The sequence below is a fragment of the Anolis carolinensis genome, chromosome 2 (genome assembly GCF_035594765.1).
Source record: "Anolis carolinensis isolate JA03-04 chromosome 2, rAnoCar3.1.pri, whole genome shotgun sequence".
Classification (NCBI taxonomy): Eukaryota; Metazoa; Chordata; class Lepidosauria; order Squamata; family Dactyloidae; genus Anolis; species Anolis carolinensis.
In genome coordinates this window covers 200,598,682-200,614,682 of record NC_085842.1, presented here as the reverse complement: position 1 = coordinate 200,614,682, position 16,001 = coordinate 200,598,682, and the positions used below count along the sequence as shown (strand labels likewise).

General features: G+C 37.3%; 1 protein-coding gene across 2 annotated transcripts in view; it reads left to right on the top strand.

Moving 5' to 3' along the window:
* The window catches only part of hook3 (hook microtubule tethering protein 3), an 82,551-nt gene continuing 66,550 nt past the window's right edge, over positions 1-16,001 (top strand). For both annotated transcript variants that reach the window (XM_003226029.4, XM_062974151.1), the window contains exons 1-2: positions 1-201; positions 14,681-14,766. In XM_003226029.4, the coding sequence (XP_003226077.1) occupies positions 145-201; positions 14,681-14,766 (143 nt within the window). In that variant the 5' untranslated portion in view covers positions 1-144. The remainder of the gene's footprint in view (positions 202-14,680; positions 14,767-16,001) is intronic.

Sequence of the window (16,001 nt, the reverse complement as noted above, 5' to 3'; positions counted from 1 at the left end):
GCTCGGCCGGCCTGGCCTCTGAAGAGGAGGGAAGAAGAAGAAGAAAGAAGCGAGGAAGAAGGCAGCCAGCGAGCAGGGCTTCGTCTGGACGCCGCCGCCGCTTCTCCTCCTCCTCGAGGCCTCCTTCCTTCCCTCGACGGCGCCATGTTCAACGTGGAGAGCCTAGAGCGAGCCGAGCTCGGGGAGAGCTTGCTCACCTGGGTAAGAGCGAAGGTCTTGTCGTGAGTCTAGGCCCCGGCGCTGCTTTCCCTGTCAGGGTGATTTGCGGCCTGCCTTTTGCTGCCTCTTCCTTGCGTTCTCTGCTTCTGCCCCTTTTATGGGCCGCCTCCTCCCTCCATTAAGTGTTTTTATTTGTGCCCCTGAATCCCGTGGAAGCGGCTTGGGGTATCACCACCCTAGAGTTAACCCAGTTTGACACCGCTTGGGACTGCCATGGCCCAGTCCTATGTATTTATTTTTGAAATTTATATCCCGCCTTTCCCCAGTCAAGGGCCCAAGGCACTTACAACCAGTTCAAACATTCAATATTTACTTACTGTTTTTTTTTTTTTACCCCACTCTATCTCAACCTCGAAGGGGACGCAGAACGGCTTCCAAAGTGGCAATAATTCAGTGCCACATTAACATAAAAGCATACGAAATTACAATTTCTTGGGAATTATATTAATCATAACTTTATTTTTGTACCCCGCTTCCATCTCCCTGAAGGGACGTATATATGGCACAGAGTGCCTAAAAACAACACATAAAATAAACACAGAGTAGGTAAAGGTAAAGGTTTCTTCTGATATTAAGTCTAGTCGCGTTCGACTTTAAGGGTTGGTGTCACCTTTATTTATAAGTCGAAGAGCCCGCGTTGTCCACAGACACCTCCAAGGTCATGTGGCCGGCATGACTGCATGGAGCGCCATTATGCATGTTTTTGAACTGCTAGGTTGGCAGGAGCTGGGGCTGGAGCTCACACCGCTCCCTGGATTTAAACTGCCAACCTTTTCGGTCAGCAAGTTCAGCAGCTCAGCAGTTTAATCTGCTGTGCCACCGGGGGCTCCCCTATGTACAGTAGAGTCTTGCTTATCCAACCTGTGCTCATCCAACGTTCAACACATTTTCTTTTCTTAATGAGAAACTTACCAGTTTTAGGGCCCTTTCCACACAGCCATATAACCCAGAATATCAAGGCAGATAATCCACAACATCTGCTTTGGATTGGATTGTGAGTCCATAGAGTTCCATGAGTCCATAGAGCTGACTGGATTGTGAGTCCATTGAACTGTCATTGAAGAGTCCAGTTCAATGTGGATTTTATATAGCTGCGTGAAAAGGGCCTGAGTCTTTTATAAGCCAAATGTTTGTAACTCAGGGACCACCTGTGTGTGTTATGAGGTACAGTAGAGTCTCATTTATCCAACCTTTGCTCATGCAACATTCTGTATTATCCAACGCAGTCTGCCTCCTGCCTGGATCCATAGCTGTTTCTCTAGGCAGGGAAGGATCACAGATTTTTAAAAATCTTATCAGGACTGAACTTTTTACAGATTTAACTTGTTGTTACTGTAAGTTCATTTTATGTAATTCTATCTTTATTTGCAGTCAAATTTTTTAGTAGTCAATGTTTTTGTAGTCAGTGTTTTCAATACATCACGATGTTTGGTGCTAAATTTGTAAATACAGTAATTAGTACATAACGTTACCATGTATTGAACTGCTTTTTCTGTTGATTTGTTGTAAAACATATTTTGGTGATTGATTTTTTAACAGCATAATGTAATTTGACATTTAATAGGTTTTTCCTTAACACCTTCTTATTATCCAACATTTTCACTTAACCAACATTCTACTGCCGGCATGGGCAAACTTTTTTGCTTTGGAGCCACATTGCGGGCCTGGCTGGAAGGGCTGGGCCAAGAGCGAGAATGGCTGGGCACACGCTGGATGGGGTGGGCCCGGGAAGGGGCGGGTCCAGGAGAGGACGGGGCAAGAAGGGGGAAGATTAGGGCCAAGTCATCCTCAAGTTGTCTTCCTAGCATAAGGATGGAGCTACTCACCTCATCCTTATCCCAGGAGAAAGGCAAGATACACAGCGGCTGCCCCCATCCTCCTCCCCTGATACTTGGGCTGTCCATTATGTCGGGAGGAGGGCAAGACTCTGTGGGCTGAGAGTGCTCCAGAGGGCCTCATAGTTAGTAAGTGCTTCCTAATATTCAGGTGGAATCTCCTTTCCTGTAGTTTGAAGCTGTAGTTTCGTGTCCTAGTCTCCAGGACAGCAGAAAACAAGCTTGCTCCCTCCTCCCTATGACTTCACCTCACATATTTATACATATTGGCTATCATGTCTCCGCTCAGCCTTCTCTTCTGCAGACTAAGTATGCCCAGCTCTTTAAGCCGCTCTTCATAGGGCTTGTTCTCCAGACCCTTGATCATTTTAGTCACCCTCCTCTGGACAAATTCCAGCTTGTCAACGTCTCCCTTCAATTGCAGTGCCCAGAATTGGACACAGTATTCCAGGTGTGGTCTGACCAAGGCAGAATAGAGGGGTAGTGTGACTTTCCTGGTTCTAGACACAATACTCCTACTTATGCAGGCCAGAATCCCATTTTGCCGCCGCATCACATTGTAGGCTCATGTTTAACTTGTCGTCCACAAGGACTCCAAGATCTTTTTCACACATACTGATGTTGAGCCAGGCATCTCCCATTCTGTATCTTTGCATTTCATTTTTTTCTGCCTAAGTGGATCACAACCCATCGAGGTATAGATTACAACCTCATGGAATAGCAGAGTTTCAGAGAGTGTTTATTTGGTAATAGTTGATAGCTGGGCATGTAGATATTTTGTTTATATTAGATGCTTTCAACAGACAATGTTGCAAGTGGAATTCTTTTAAAGTAACAAGATTGTTCACTGATAACTTCATGTATTCAAAGATACCGGCACATTTCTTTGTCAGGTTAAAAACTTCAAAACATTTAGAGAGTTTGTATCTTAAACTGGTAGACTTTAATAGTCTCTTCATAGACTATGTTGCTTTGTACAGCTCTCTTTAGTAATAGTGTACTTTCAAAGAAAACACAATCCTTAACAGTTTCTAGCTTCCTACACTGCCTTCTGCACTCTTAACAGACTTCAATACTCAAGCTGACTCAAGGCTCAACACTGACTTCTAATCAGGCTCAAGGCCCAAGTGTCCTTTTTAACTGTCATCCTTTAAAAACTGGACATTCAAAACTGTCACTGAGTCGGTCACATGACCTGCAGCCCCTCCCACTGCTTTAGGTATGTAGCAGTGGTTCCCAACCTTTTTTTGACCTGGGCCCACTTGGACCAGGGCCCACTTTCCCAACATTAGTACCAAAAGGGTTACGAATCAGTTTTTGGTCAACTTTAGATTTGGTTTGGTTATTTGGGGTGCTGATTCAGAAAATTGCATTGGATAGACCACATCAGCTCTAATTTCTGATACAGAACATATGCCATCCTATAGTCACCATTAGCTCAACCAAAGAAAACCATATTTAATAATCTAGAGCTGATGTGGTCTATCCAATGCAATTTTCTGAATCAGCACCCCAAATAACCCCGGGAACAGGCCTAAAATTGAAGACACCAAGAAAAAAAAATGTTTTGTTTGGGCTTTATTATTATCCAGAGTAGCAATGGTGAGGACCATATTTTAGTTCTTACAGACCACTGGTGGTCCATGGACCACAAGTTGGAAACCACTGCTCTAAAAGCCAGTTCTTGTTGGCCACAAAGAATAATAATTTCCACAATTGGTAAAAGTTTCTTTCTGTTTTCTTCTGCTTTCTTATAATTTCCTTTATTGTGATGACAGGTTTCATCAAAACGTTTTCCACTGTGAATTAGCAAGAAGTTTTCAGACAATCATAAGTTGTTCTGCTGGTACTCTGTTTTTGTTGTCTCTTGAAGACTTGTATTGCATCTTTCCATCTCACAAATGGTTTAGCAACCCATGCACCAAGCTTCTGATGAGCACCTTTATCCCCAACTTCTCCAAACACCACAAGTTACAGAGTGCAACTTGTACATGAAATGAGTAGGCTAACCAGGGAAATTGGTTGAGCCAATTGGGTTGAAATTTTAGATGCCTCTTCTTCTCCACAGAAAATGCATATCCTGGCAATGGAGTCTGTGGATTTTGCACTAATTGAGATTTCACTTGGTCATCAGAAACAGTCTTGTTTATATAAAGTCCAATGCACTGCTTCTTCTCTTTGCTCTTGTTCCATGGTTTATTTGGCAAGTCTTGGATTAGAGGAACAAGTGGGAGACGTCACAGTTTCCTCAGTTTCCCTTTGAAATTCAGGTCATCAATGGAAACCCATTGTTTGGTACTAAGTCACACATTCTCGGCTCCGGAAAACTCCATGATAGGTTCGCTTTTAGGTTAACATAAGTCATAAATGACTGGAAGACAAATAACAACAAAATATTTTGAAGTCCAAACAAATTCAAGATCCAAACTACTTCTGCACATTCACAGATATACAGAGAATTATTTCCAGAGGGCTATTTCTTGGTATGTGTCATACAGAGGGATATATGGAAAATACCCTTATGCATCCGTGCTTCTACGTATTTTGTAGAGGCCCTTGCAGGGAGATGATAAGTCTGAACATACACAGTATTCTGTTGTTGTTGTGGTTGCTCCAGTCTATTTAGCCCAGTGTGTGCATGCAAGAAGCGGATTTCCTGTTGCTGGTTTCTTCTATGGTTTCTGCTATGCATGAAGTTTTTGTAGAAATATATACAGGGATATTATATGGTCTGAGTGAAGTTTTGCTTTCTAGTTGGTTGATTAATTTAAGGTACAATACTTAAATGTTTCTTATCTCTGGAAGGGTGTATAGTGCTAGGGACCAGAAATGTTTTGGATTTCAGATTTTTTAAATTTTGGAATAGCTGTATTTGCACACATACACATATGAATATAACGAGGTATCTTGGAGATGGGACCTAAGTCTAAACACTACATTTATTTATGTTTAATATATACCTTATATGCATAACCTGAAGGTAATTTTAGACACAATATTTTCAATAATTTTGTGCATGAAATAAAGTGTGTGCACATCAAAGCACCTGAAAGTAAAGGCATCACTATCTCAGCCACCTTTGTGGGGAATTTTGGAGTTTGGAGTACTTTGGAATTCAGAATTTCAAATAAAAGATGCTCAACCTGTATTAGGAAAATTGGTGGAAAGCTGCCTTCCTAAACTTTGAATCTACAAATGTGGGATGAATGGGAAAGTGAAGCTATAGTTGTAGTTTATATATGCCACATTCTACAAAGCAATATTTTTGAACTTTCATTTTTACAGCTGTATATTGAATAGGTTGGACTGATGGATGAAAAACAAGGTGCATAAGTTATCCAGTGCTGGACTTTCCTATTCACATTTTTATGTTTATAACTCTGTGATCATAATTAGACATCACAATAAAGCTATCAGTTCTGACTTAATATACCATTATGCACATAAGTGGTGTCTTGGGGCATGTAGCCCGACTGAGCCTTCCTTTGCATGGACAGGCAAAGAAACCAGAAAGTTACAAATAATCACAGTTTTCCATTTCATTTACTAAAGAGTTGATTGGTAATTGCTTCTTTATAGACCAGGATTCAGTGACTCCCAGTTTGTTTACCTAGAGGTGTGAAGAAAGGAGCAGGGTGGCAATGACTGGTCTGTGTACACATCATGGGCTCTTCAGTCCAGATTGGTATCATGCTGTGATAGTCCCCCTGTTTAGCTCTCTGCTTAAATCATCCATCAAGAGGGGGAGGGGTAGACTATAGTTTGAAAAAAATGGGAACAAATTACTTATTTATAGTCCAAAAACCATGAAAGAACAATACAGTATTTAAAATGAAGAACAATTATAACCAAAACCTTACCAGTATTGCAATGGGAAGTATGGTCATGCTTTTGGCTGGTGAGATAGTCAAGTTCATTAGGATTGTTGTTGTTGTGTGCCTTCAAGTTGTTTCAGATTTAGGGCGACCCTAAGTTTAAAGTTTGGGGCGGAGGCTGGGTAAATAACCTTGGAGGGCCGTAAATGGTCTACAGGCCTGAGCTTGAGGGCCCCTATTCTAGATAATACTCTTATTTAATACTTCTGTATTTTACTGTATGTTGTTGGGCTTGGCCCCATGTGAGCCGCCCCGAGTCCCCTCGGGGAGATGAGGCGGGATATAAAAATAAAGTTGTTGTTGTTGTTATTATGCGTTGTTTATTCTGAAATCATTTCCAGTTCATTTCCAGACCCAGTTCAAACTGGTGTATTTGGTTTTTGGCAGACATATGTAGTTAAGAGTTCTGCTGATCTCAGAAGATATCTTTTCTCTTATGATCACTTCTGGAAGCTAGGATATTTTTATTTATACTTTGATTTGAACAAATTGAAATCAAAATGTTATCCAAGAAAAACAGGGTTTTCTGCACTCAAGACGCAATCATATGGTGCCCTTAGTGCTGTTTTATGAGGAATTCTATAGATCATTTAAGAAAAAGAAAAATCATGTACAATTAAATTAATTCTGCATGCAGATCACAAAAATACACCCAAACACAGCGTGGTGCAATTTTAAAGCTAAAATGATTATTAAAAGCATGACATTTTAATCAGACAGGCTCAGTATTTTTTAAGGCCTGAAGGAATTAAAAGATGATATCAGGCAAATATATTGAAAATGCAACTGGGTCACTCTTATGTACACATGTCTTGGTACATTTTATGGCATACTTGGAGTGAGGCACTCGAGAGAGACCAATAAACCCTCTCTATTTGTTTGGCACTGTAGCAGTTAATAGGATTGTATCACAGATTGTTTGTATCAGTTTTATTAATACACATTGAGCATCCTTTATCTGGAATTCCAGAATCCAAAATATTTGAAAATCATACACATGGGTGCCTGAGATAGTGATACTTTTGCTTACAGATGTGTCAATGTACACATATTTTATTTCATGCAGAAAATTATTAAAATATTATATAAAATTACCTTCAAACTAGTATAAAGTACAGTAGAGTCTCACTTATGCAACATAAACGGGCCGGCAGAACATTGGATAAGCGAAAATGTTGGATAATAAGGAGGGATTAAGGAAAAGCCTATTAAATATTAAATTATGTTATGATTTTACAAATTAAGCACCAAAACATCATGCTTTAAACAAATGGATCGAAAAAGCAGTTCAATACACGATAACGTTATGTAATAACTACTGTATTTATGAATTTAGCACCAAAATTTTGCAATTGATTGAAAAATTGACTACAAAAACATTGACTACTAAAAGGCAAACTGTGTTGGATAATACAGAACCTTGGATAAGCAGAGCTTGGATAAGCGAGAGACTACTGTATATATGAAATGAAAAAGTTCAAGGATCCCATTTGGATCCCACCTCAAGTTGTCTCATTATGTATGTAATATGCAAATTACAGGTACAGGTAGTCTCCGAGTTACAAACATCTGACCTACAAATGTCTCCTAATTGAGAACGGGGGTGAGCAACAGGAAGTGAGAGAAGTCTATCCCTTGGAAGGGAATATCCCTAAAAGAGTTATCATGGGGAAAAGGTGTCTCCACTGAAGCTTTATCTCCAATCCTCGTTTCCACAACAAACAAATTCAACTTATGAACAAACCTAGGGAACCTACATATATTATTCTCAACCTGGGTCTGCCTGTATTGCAAAATCCAAAAACATCAAAATCCAAAACACTTCTAGTGCCAAGCATTTTGGATAAGGGATACTTAACTTGTAACTTTGTTTTATCTCCTGATACTATGATGAGGGGAGAGGTCTAGGGTAGGGGTTATTAAACCTTTCCCACCAGCAACCTTTTTCCACTTGAGAAATTTTTTATGTGACTCCAGGTATATAGGTATATAAAGTAGATATAAAAAATAAAAAAACTGACAATAAATCAGCATTTACAAGGCTTGCTTAACAGGCTGATTTTTCTTTTTGTGTACACTACACAATAGATTTGTGTAAATATCTAAGTGGCATGCAGAAACCTTTTATTGTTGCCAAACTGAGCCAGGGGGACTTCATCTGGGAGCAGGGCCTATAGTTTAAGAAGCTGTGGTCTAGGTTACTGATTAGCTATTAAATTTAAAGTAATGATTATTGGAAGTATTATTCTTTGCAACAGGATCATTCTTGCAGGAACTGAGTGGGAAAATCAGATCTTTTTCCTGGAGTGAAGGAAGAAGTGTGACTCTTGTTATATGGATGTGTAAGATGGATATGGATGCACTCAAAGATGTGTCCTTTTATACTCTGAAGGTGCAAAGATTTATTTTTAAAGAAGAAATATTAGAAAGTATAGGAAATGAATGAAGCAAACACAGGAGCAGAGAAATTTTTTAAAACAGTAGTAAAGTGAGAAGCACTGAATGTCTTCCTGGGAAGGCAAGATTGCTAAAAACCGAAAGGCAAATAATACAGTCAAGGATAATTGAAAATGGATAAAATTGGCACATTATTTGATTGTTTTAGATTTTCACATGAGCATTTGTGGTTTGTAATCTACTCCTTCAGATGTACTGGAGCTTGACATTCAAGCCTCAGTAGTAAACGTGTAATTAAAGAGGTGCCAGTGTGGTGTAGTCCTTTTAGCATCAGACTATGACTCTCGAAACCAGAGTTCCCTGTGCAGGAGTGAAAGCTACTAGGTCAACATCAACATAAACAATGTCTTTATTACAGCTAGCAAACCATAAGGCAATGCAATAATTATATAGATCTTGCACACATATAGAAAGGCGTGTACACATATTAGGAAACATAACCAGGCCATGTTGGGATGGTGCGAAGGAATATATCGTAATTAAAAACATGCAAAGACATTGTAAAATGACTTAATAAAATATGTTTAAAATTGAGTACAGAACAGATACAATAAAGCAATAATTTGATAACCCTCTTGCTCCTGGAACTATTATGTGGCTCTTTCAGTCTCCGTGGAAAGGAAAGACAGTTTTCCTCTGCGCAAATCTTTCTAAGAAAAAGCAGTGATAGATTTAGCTTAGGGTCACCTTAGGTTGAAGACATGCACCTACAAAGAGGTGGCACCAAAGTGAAATGGAATACAGAATTTATTTAATTTTTCTATTTTCTGTATTGTGAAAGCAAAAAATAGCTTTACTAACCAGTTTTATAGTATTTTTAAATACTCTATTTCATCTATTGTAAAATGCATAGTTATTTCAGTACTACCAACAGAAAAACAGCTTTAAATGAAAAACATCTGTGATTTTAAGATGCACCCTGTTTTAAGAGAAGTTTATATGGAGAAAAGTGCATCTTAGAATCAAAGAAATTGGGTAATTATCTCATATGCCCTTGTTTCTTATGCTTCACATACCTGCTTTTCCCATTTGTAATGCAGAAAGATATATCCCATACCTGTTGCTGCCTTCATCCTTCTCGGGTTATAAAGACAGCATAACTTTGTAGAAGGGGAAATTCATGAGCTTTAAATGAACCTAGTTCATTTACAATTTAATTTATAAAAGGATGAGGATTTATTACAAGAAATTGTTGGGAGGAACAGAAACATAAACATTATATTTTCATACCACTTTAACCCTTACCAGTGAAGGGCAATCAATATAAAATGGATAAACGTTTAATCCTCAGTGTGTCTTTGAGGAAGTAACATTCTACAATTCAGAGAATGGAATAATGATAATTTTGTAATCTTAATCCATGTGTTGTGGATGAGTTTAATATTAGGTTTTTAAATCTTGGATCTTGTCAAATGAATGATTACCCCATCCCTAAATATATCATGTATGTTGGGCCCCAGTCTGACCATTTGCAGGTCATATTTGACACTTTGAAAGGGAACAAGGAGACAGTTCAGACACTGGATTAGCAAGGTAATTCTGCTTCTCAGTGCCTGCCATGACTAAAGTCATTCCTAAAGATAGATCCATGGGGTACAGTTACAAAAGCATGCATAATATTTAGCAATGGGGAGATTTGAAATGGAAAATTCTGAAGATTACATATATTGTCTGTCCTGCAATGAGCCTACAGAACTGAACAAATTGGCTCTTTTAGTTACCTTATATGTTTGTAAATAGTCAATTAGTTTGATTGGTTAGTTGATCCTACATATCACTACTATATTAAACTGACAGGTTTTGATATGACCGTAGTGATTCCCATAACTGACTCATCAATGTAACCAAAAACTCTACAGAGAGCTCCTCATTTACTACTACAGTAGAGTCTCACTTATCCAAGCTAGACGGGCCGGGAGAAGCTTGGATAAGCGACTATTTTGGATAATAAGGAGGGATTAAGGAAAAGCCTATTAAACATCAAATTAGGTTATGATTTTACAAATTAAGCACCAAAACATGTTATACAAGAAATTTGACAGAAAAAGTACCGTATATACTCGAGTATAAGCCAACCTGAATATAAGCCAAGGCACCTAATTTTACCACAAAAAACTGGGTTAACTTATTGACTCGAGTATAAGCCAAGAGTGGGAAATGTAGCAGCTACGGGTAAATTTCAAAATAAAAATAGATAACAATAAAATTTCATTAATCGAGGCATCCGTAGATTAAATGTTTTTGAATATTTACCATATTTCAAAGAAAAACAATAAACTAGCTCTATAAGTGGAAATGTTGGGGCAACAAAAACAATATGGTATCAACAATAACCCAATAATAATAATAATAATAATAATAATAATAATAATAATAATAAAAAACTTCATTTTGATCCCACCCTATCTCCCCATGGGGACTCGGGCCAGCTTCCAACATAGCAAAAGGCTTATATTCAATGCTTATATAAACAATGCAGAGCTAGATATAGATCTATAATTATAGATTCTAATTTCACATATGCATTTCCCCCCGATTCCAGTTCAACTTTCCCCCCCCCAAGAACCCCAAATCCCCTGTGTGTGTGTGTGTGTGTGTGCGTGTGCATTTCCCCTACAATATTTGCAAGTCATATATCTATATCTTATCTATCTATATATATATTCATATCTATCTAGACATGTCTATATATATTTGTGTGTTCATTTTCCCTCTGTAATATTTGCAAGCCCTATATATAGGTAGGTAAGAATATATTCATATCTATCCAGACATCTCTCATTATATAGATATTTGCAGAGACTTGCAAACATATGAGAGTAAATTCATATATAAAATAATGTATATGTATGGCTACAGATACACAGGTACATGTATAAAGGATTTGCAAAGACCTGCAAAAATGAGGAGAAATTTATATATAAAATTAATGTATATAGATAGATACACATATAAGGGTACATAGAGATGGCAAAAGCTTGCAAAGAGTTAATGCCTATATATCTGTAGGACAGTTTAATGAATATTTCAGGGGAAAATGCTTTCATAAGATTAATATATATATTTCTTCTTCCTGACTTGCAAGGGTGTCTCTCTTTTCAAAACATTCCCTTGATTAAGAGCTAGGGAGCCGGCCTTGACCCGATTATAAGCCGGGGAAATTTTTTCAGCTCATAAATAAGGGCTGAAAAACTCGGCTTATCTTCGACAGTAGTTCAATACGCAGTAATGTTATGTTGTAATTACTGTATTTACGAATTTAGCTCCAAAATACCACGATATATCGAAAACATTGACTACAAAAATGGCTTGGATAATCCAGAGGCTTGGATAAGTGAGACTCTGGAGGCTTGGATAAGTATTTGCATAGAACCAAAGCATTTGGAAAAGATAGGAATCTGTAAGACTTTTTTCACTATGATAAATCCTTGTTACAGAAACCAATTTTTGTAGCTTTTTCAAAACCAGTCTATTCTAATTGGTAAAAGCCATTAGGGAAATAGTTTATTGATTTGTGGAACAGAATGTGTTTAGTAATTAAAAACAATAAATGAGAAATGCTTTTATTAACTATACAATTCAGATTTGATACCCTGCATATCTGAGGGTTTCTGAACTGAAGCATAATTTTGGGAGAAAGTTTTTGTATCTTATTTTGCAGAATTAACATTTATTTTAATATGATTATGTGTGTTTCAGTTAAAGTAGTTGAACTATATTTAAAGCTCAAGTACTACATGGGCTGCAATTAGAACTTACATTTGTAAAAGCTTTGCAGACATCTGATGAATCAATTGTTTGGTGAATGCTTGATCAATATTAACATACATATTTCCTAAGTAGTAAGAAAGAGAAGGTGTTCTGCTGGACTTACTCTTGATATCAGTGAGATTTTATAAAAACAGTGTATAACATTGCTTGTTAGCAGTCAGCCTGAGTCTTTTGTGTTCTGTTGTAGGTCTTTAATTTATGAGAATACCTTAGGCTTAACCAATGCAAAAAAAAAAAATGTTTGGGTTGCTGTAAGTTTTCTGGGCTGTATGGCCATGTTCCAGGAGCATTCTTGCTTGACATTTCGCCCACATCTATGGCAGGCATCCTCAGAGGTTGTAAGCTCTGTTGGAAACTAGGCAAGTGGCCATACAGCCTGGAAAACTCACAGCAACCCAGTGAAAGCCTTCGACAACACAATTTATTGTTTCATTGCCATGCCTTTTTTAGAAATTGGTTGTGATCCAAAGAGAAAAATGTTATGACTATAGTAGAGCTTTCTTCTGAACTTTGTATTTACCCCACCCCACTCAGTCATTGTGCGTCTGTTAAAAAGTAAAAAACGCTTGAAAGTTGTCTTTTACAAGAATGTTATGGTTAGAGAGAGGAGAAACTCCCTTAACAACAAGCCAGGATCTCATTAATCAGAACACTTTGACAGATAAACCTTTTTTCTATGACAGAATTATTCTTTGTTTGTGTGCTCCCCTCTCATTTGCAACTTAACCTAGAATTTCTGGGGCTTAATCAGTTCATAATTTTATATGGTATCCAAATTGAAAAATAGTGGTTTAAGCAATCCCTGCAAGCCATGACATTGAACCATGGCTTGATACCTTGTTCTTAGGAATCACTATAATCATACCTTCTGGTTCAGAGATTACAAGAAACTATGGTTTAACCAGCAAGTACTCAAATAAACATCACAAGGAAAGGGGATAATCCTGTTAACGTGCTAATAAATTGTGTATTATTGTATTACATTTGCAGTGTCTGAACAGATCCAGTATGCATGGGGGGTTTGATATTGTAATTATTATTGTAAAATGTAGTACCTATTATGAAGAACTTCCTTTTAGGCCAGCCATTAGGAAATAACAGAAATAACTTAACAATCAAAATCGTTGAGACTGTCGTATCTGTCACAGCATAAACAGCAAAACAGTTTTTGTGTATCGATTGTACTTCATCTGATATAGTCTGACAGATAAAATAGCAACACACTTTCCTTGACAGGCACATCTGTATTGTTAAAATGTAAACAATTTTATCATTGTCAAAAATGACAAACTGAAAGGAAATTTCCAGTGTTATGTTTTGTCCAAGGTGAGAAATAATTAATTAGCTGGGTGGGGTTGATTTATTGAAACATCCAAAAATTCTTTTTATTATTATTACTTAGGCAAGAACATGAGTTAAGCTGCTTGTAAAACATGCCATGTCCACCCAAGCGCTCTAACTCGTTTGTAAACATTTTCAGAACTGGTTAGGGTGGATTGTATGCCTACAGGCTTGCTCAGCAAATACTTTTTTCCAAATGAAACAATTTAGCACCTGGATGAACTTTGGCAGACCTAAGTTATATTCCCGTTCTTTTTTGAGGATGTTAGCTTCCTATTTTAAAGGAAGAATTGCTTAAATACTTTTACTCACCAGAGTAGAAAATCCCAAGTCTGGAAGCATTCCCTGCTATTGCTTTTAAAAAACCTTGAAGATACATATAGCCAAACTGTATTCAAAAATGGAATTCATTTTCTGAAAAGGGAAGCTTTTTTCATTTTTGTTCAAAAAGCCCACTTGGTAATAGAATAACATGGGCCAATGTGCTTCCAGTTTTATGAATTGTCAAGTAAGAGTTGCTATTATGTTTCATGTGATGGGAGGAATCAAGGAACCCTTAGATCCTGCAGATATTTCCCATTAAGTGGCAGTGAAGTGAGAACTGGTATGGAAACTAGATTTTTTTTTTTAAAAAAAGCAACTGCCAAAGAGCACAAAATATAGTAAACCTCACTCTGGATTCAAGAGTGGGAAGACTGGCAAAGGGTTGCCTATAAAGTGATTCCATTTCTGTAAACATCTAATCTCCAACCTTTGAAGGTTTTCCCCAAGATACTGAACAGAATTTATTTTAAATCACAGGGTTTATTACTATGAAAGCATTGTAATAAAGATAGAGTTGCATGTTTAGTAAACTATGCTTTTGTACAGTTTTTTTTAAAGGTGGTTAAAAGTGGAAACTTCAGGCAGATACCAGTTTTAGGGTCCAAAGAATGATAGACATCACTGTCAGTACTAAGAACAGGGCTGCCTTGGTTTACAGCAACTATACTTAGCTGCTTTATATGTATGATTTTGGTACTAAATGTGTTATGGCATCTTTTCTTTTGGGCTAAAGTGTTTACTTTTGTCACTTCTCTCTACTACGTTTTAGTTAGGAAATATCTTATGAGTATTGAAATCTCACAATGACCTGGTATAATGAAGTGAATGTTGCTTGATTAAATATGTGTTCTTCCTCAGATCCAAACATTTAACATCGAAGCACCATGCCAGACTGTAGAAGATTTAACCAGCGGAGTTGTGATGGCTCAAGTCCTTCAGAAGATGTAAGAGAACATTTTGTACATTGTTGTAAATAATTTATCTTATTCAGATTTAATAGATAACTCCAGGAATCTAAAAGGCATTAGTAAATGCTATTGTATTTTATCTTACGCATGCTTGGTACTCACTAGTACATTTCATTTCATGATAAAATGAAAATATGTGTGAATGTGCTTATTATAATTTCAAATGTGTATTAGATCATAGAAAACCACTATATCAGTGTTTCTTCATAGTGGAGACATACAATTTGGAAGGGTATTTATGTTAACATTGAATTTTAGTCAGAGGGCAATAGTAAAATTCAGTATTCATTGAAGTTCTTTGACTACATCACATTAATATTAATCTGAATATGAATAACTGTGCCTAGAGGTATTTTTAACAAACTTGATAGAGTAAAATTAATGTTCAAGGTTCCTTCTAGTGTAATACACACAAAGAAAAGCTAGATGAAAATGTGAAATAATCTAAAAATTGACACAAGAAAAAGCAGTGGAAGGAAGGAATAGGCCTCTTATCCCCTTGAGTCTAGTTAGGCAAATCATCCATAATAAAGATATGTCTGCATGTTCAGTAAATTATGCTGTAGTGGAGGAACCACAAGATTGGTATGACTTGAGTGTCTGTTTAATTGCATCTCCCCACAGCTATTCTTCCTGAATCATGTTGGTAATGACTTCCTTTATTGAAAGCAGTGTTAGACTCTCAGTGTCATGGCTCTGTCAAGGCAGTGTTGAAGAAAATGTTGTTGCTTGCGTAATGTGCATTCTTTTATAAACAGAGAGGCTCTGTTTCCTGCAGTGTTACGTCTAGCTGTTCTGAGGACATTCAGTTGCTTGAAGATGGCTAAATAGTACATTCTCTAGGTTTTGTAGTGAGATTGTACATTTTGATGTTGAAGATGCAAATTTTGAACAATCTAACAACTGGAAATATTCATAAAGTCATCAACAGTAATGTCCTGTGTTTCTCATTCTTTCCACTTCCTAATCTTAAGCATCTTTTTATGAAAAGGGTATAAAATTGTAAGAGAGAGTGAAACTTAAAAGACTTTGTTATGATTCTGCAACCTAATACTTATAAAGGAGTTCCTCCAAAATGTCATCTCAAACCACATTCAAATCACTCTAGAATCATAGAATCATAGAATAGTAGAGTTGGAAGAGACCTCAAGGGCCATCTAGTCCAACCCCCCGCTAAGAAGCAGGAAATCGCATTCAAAGCACCCCCGACA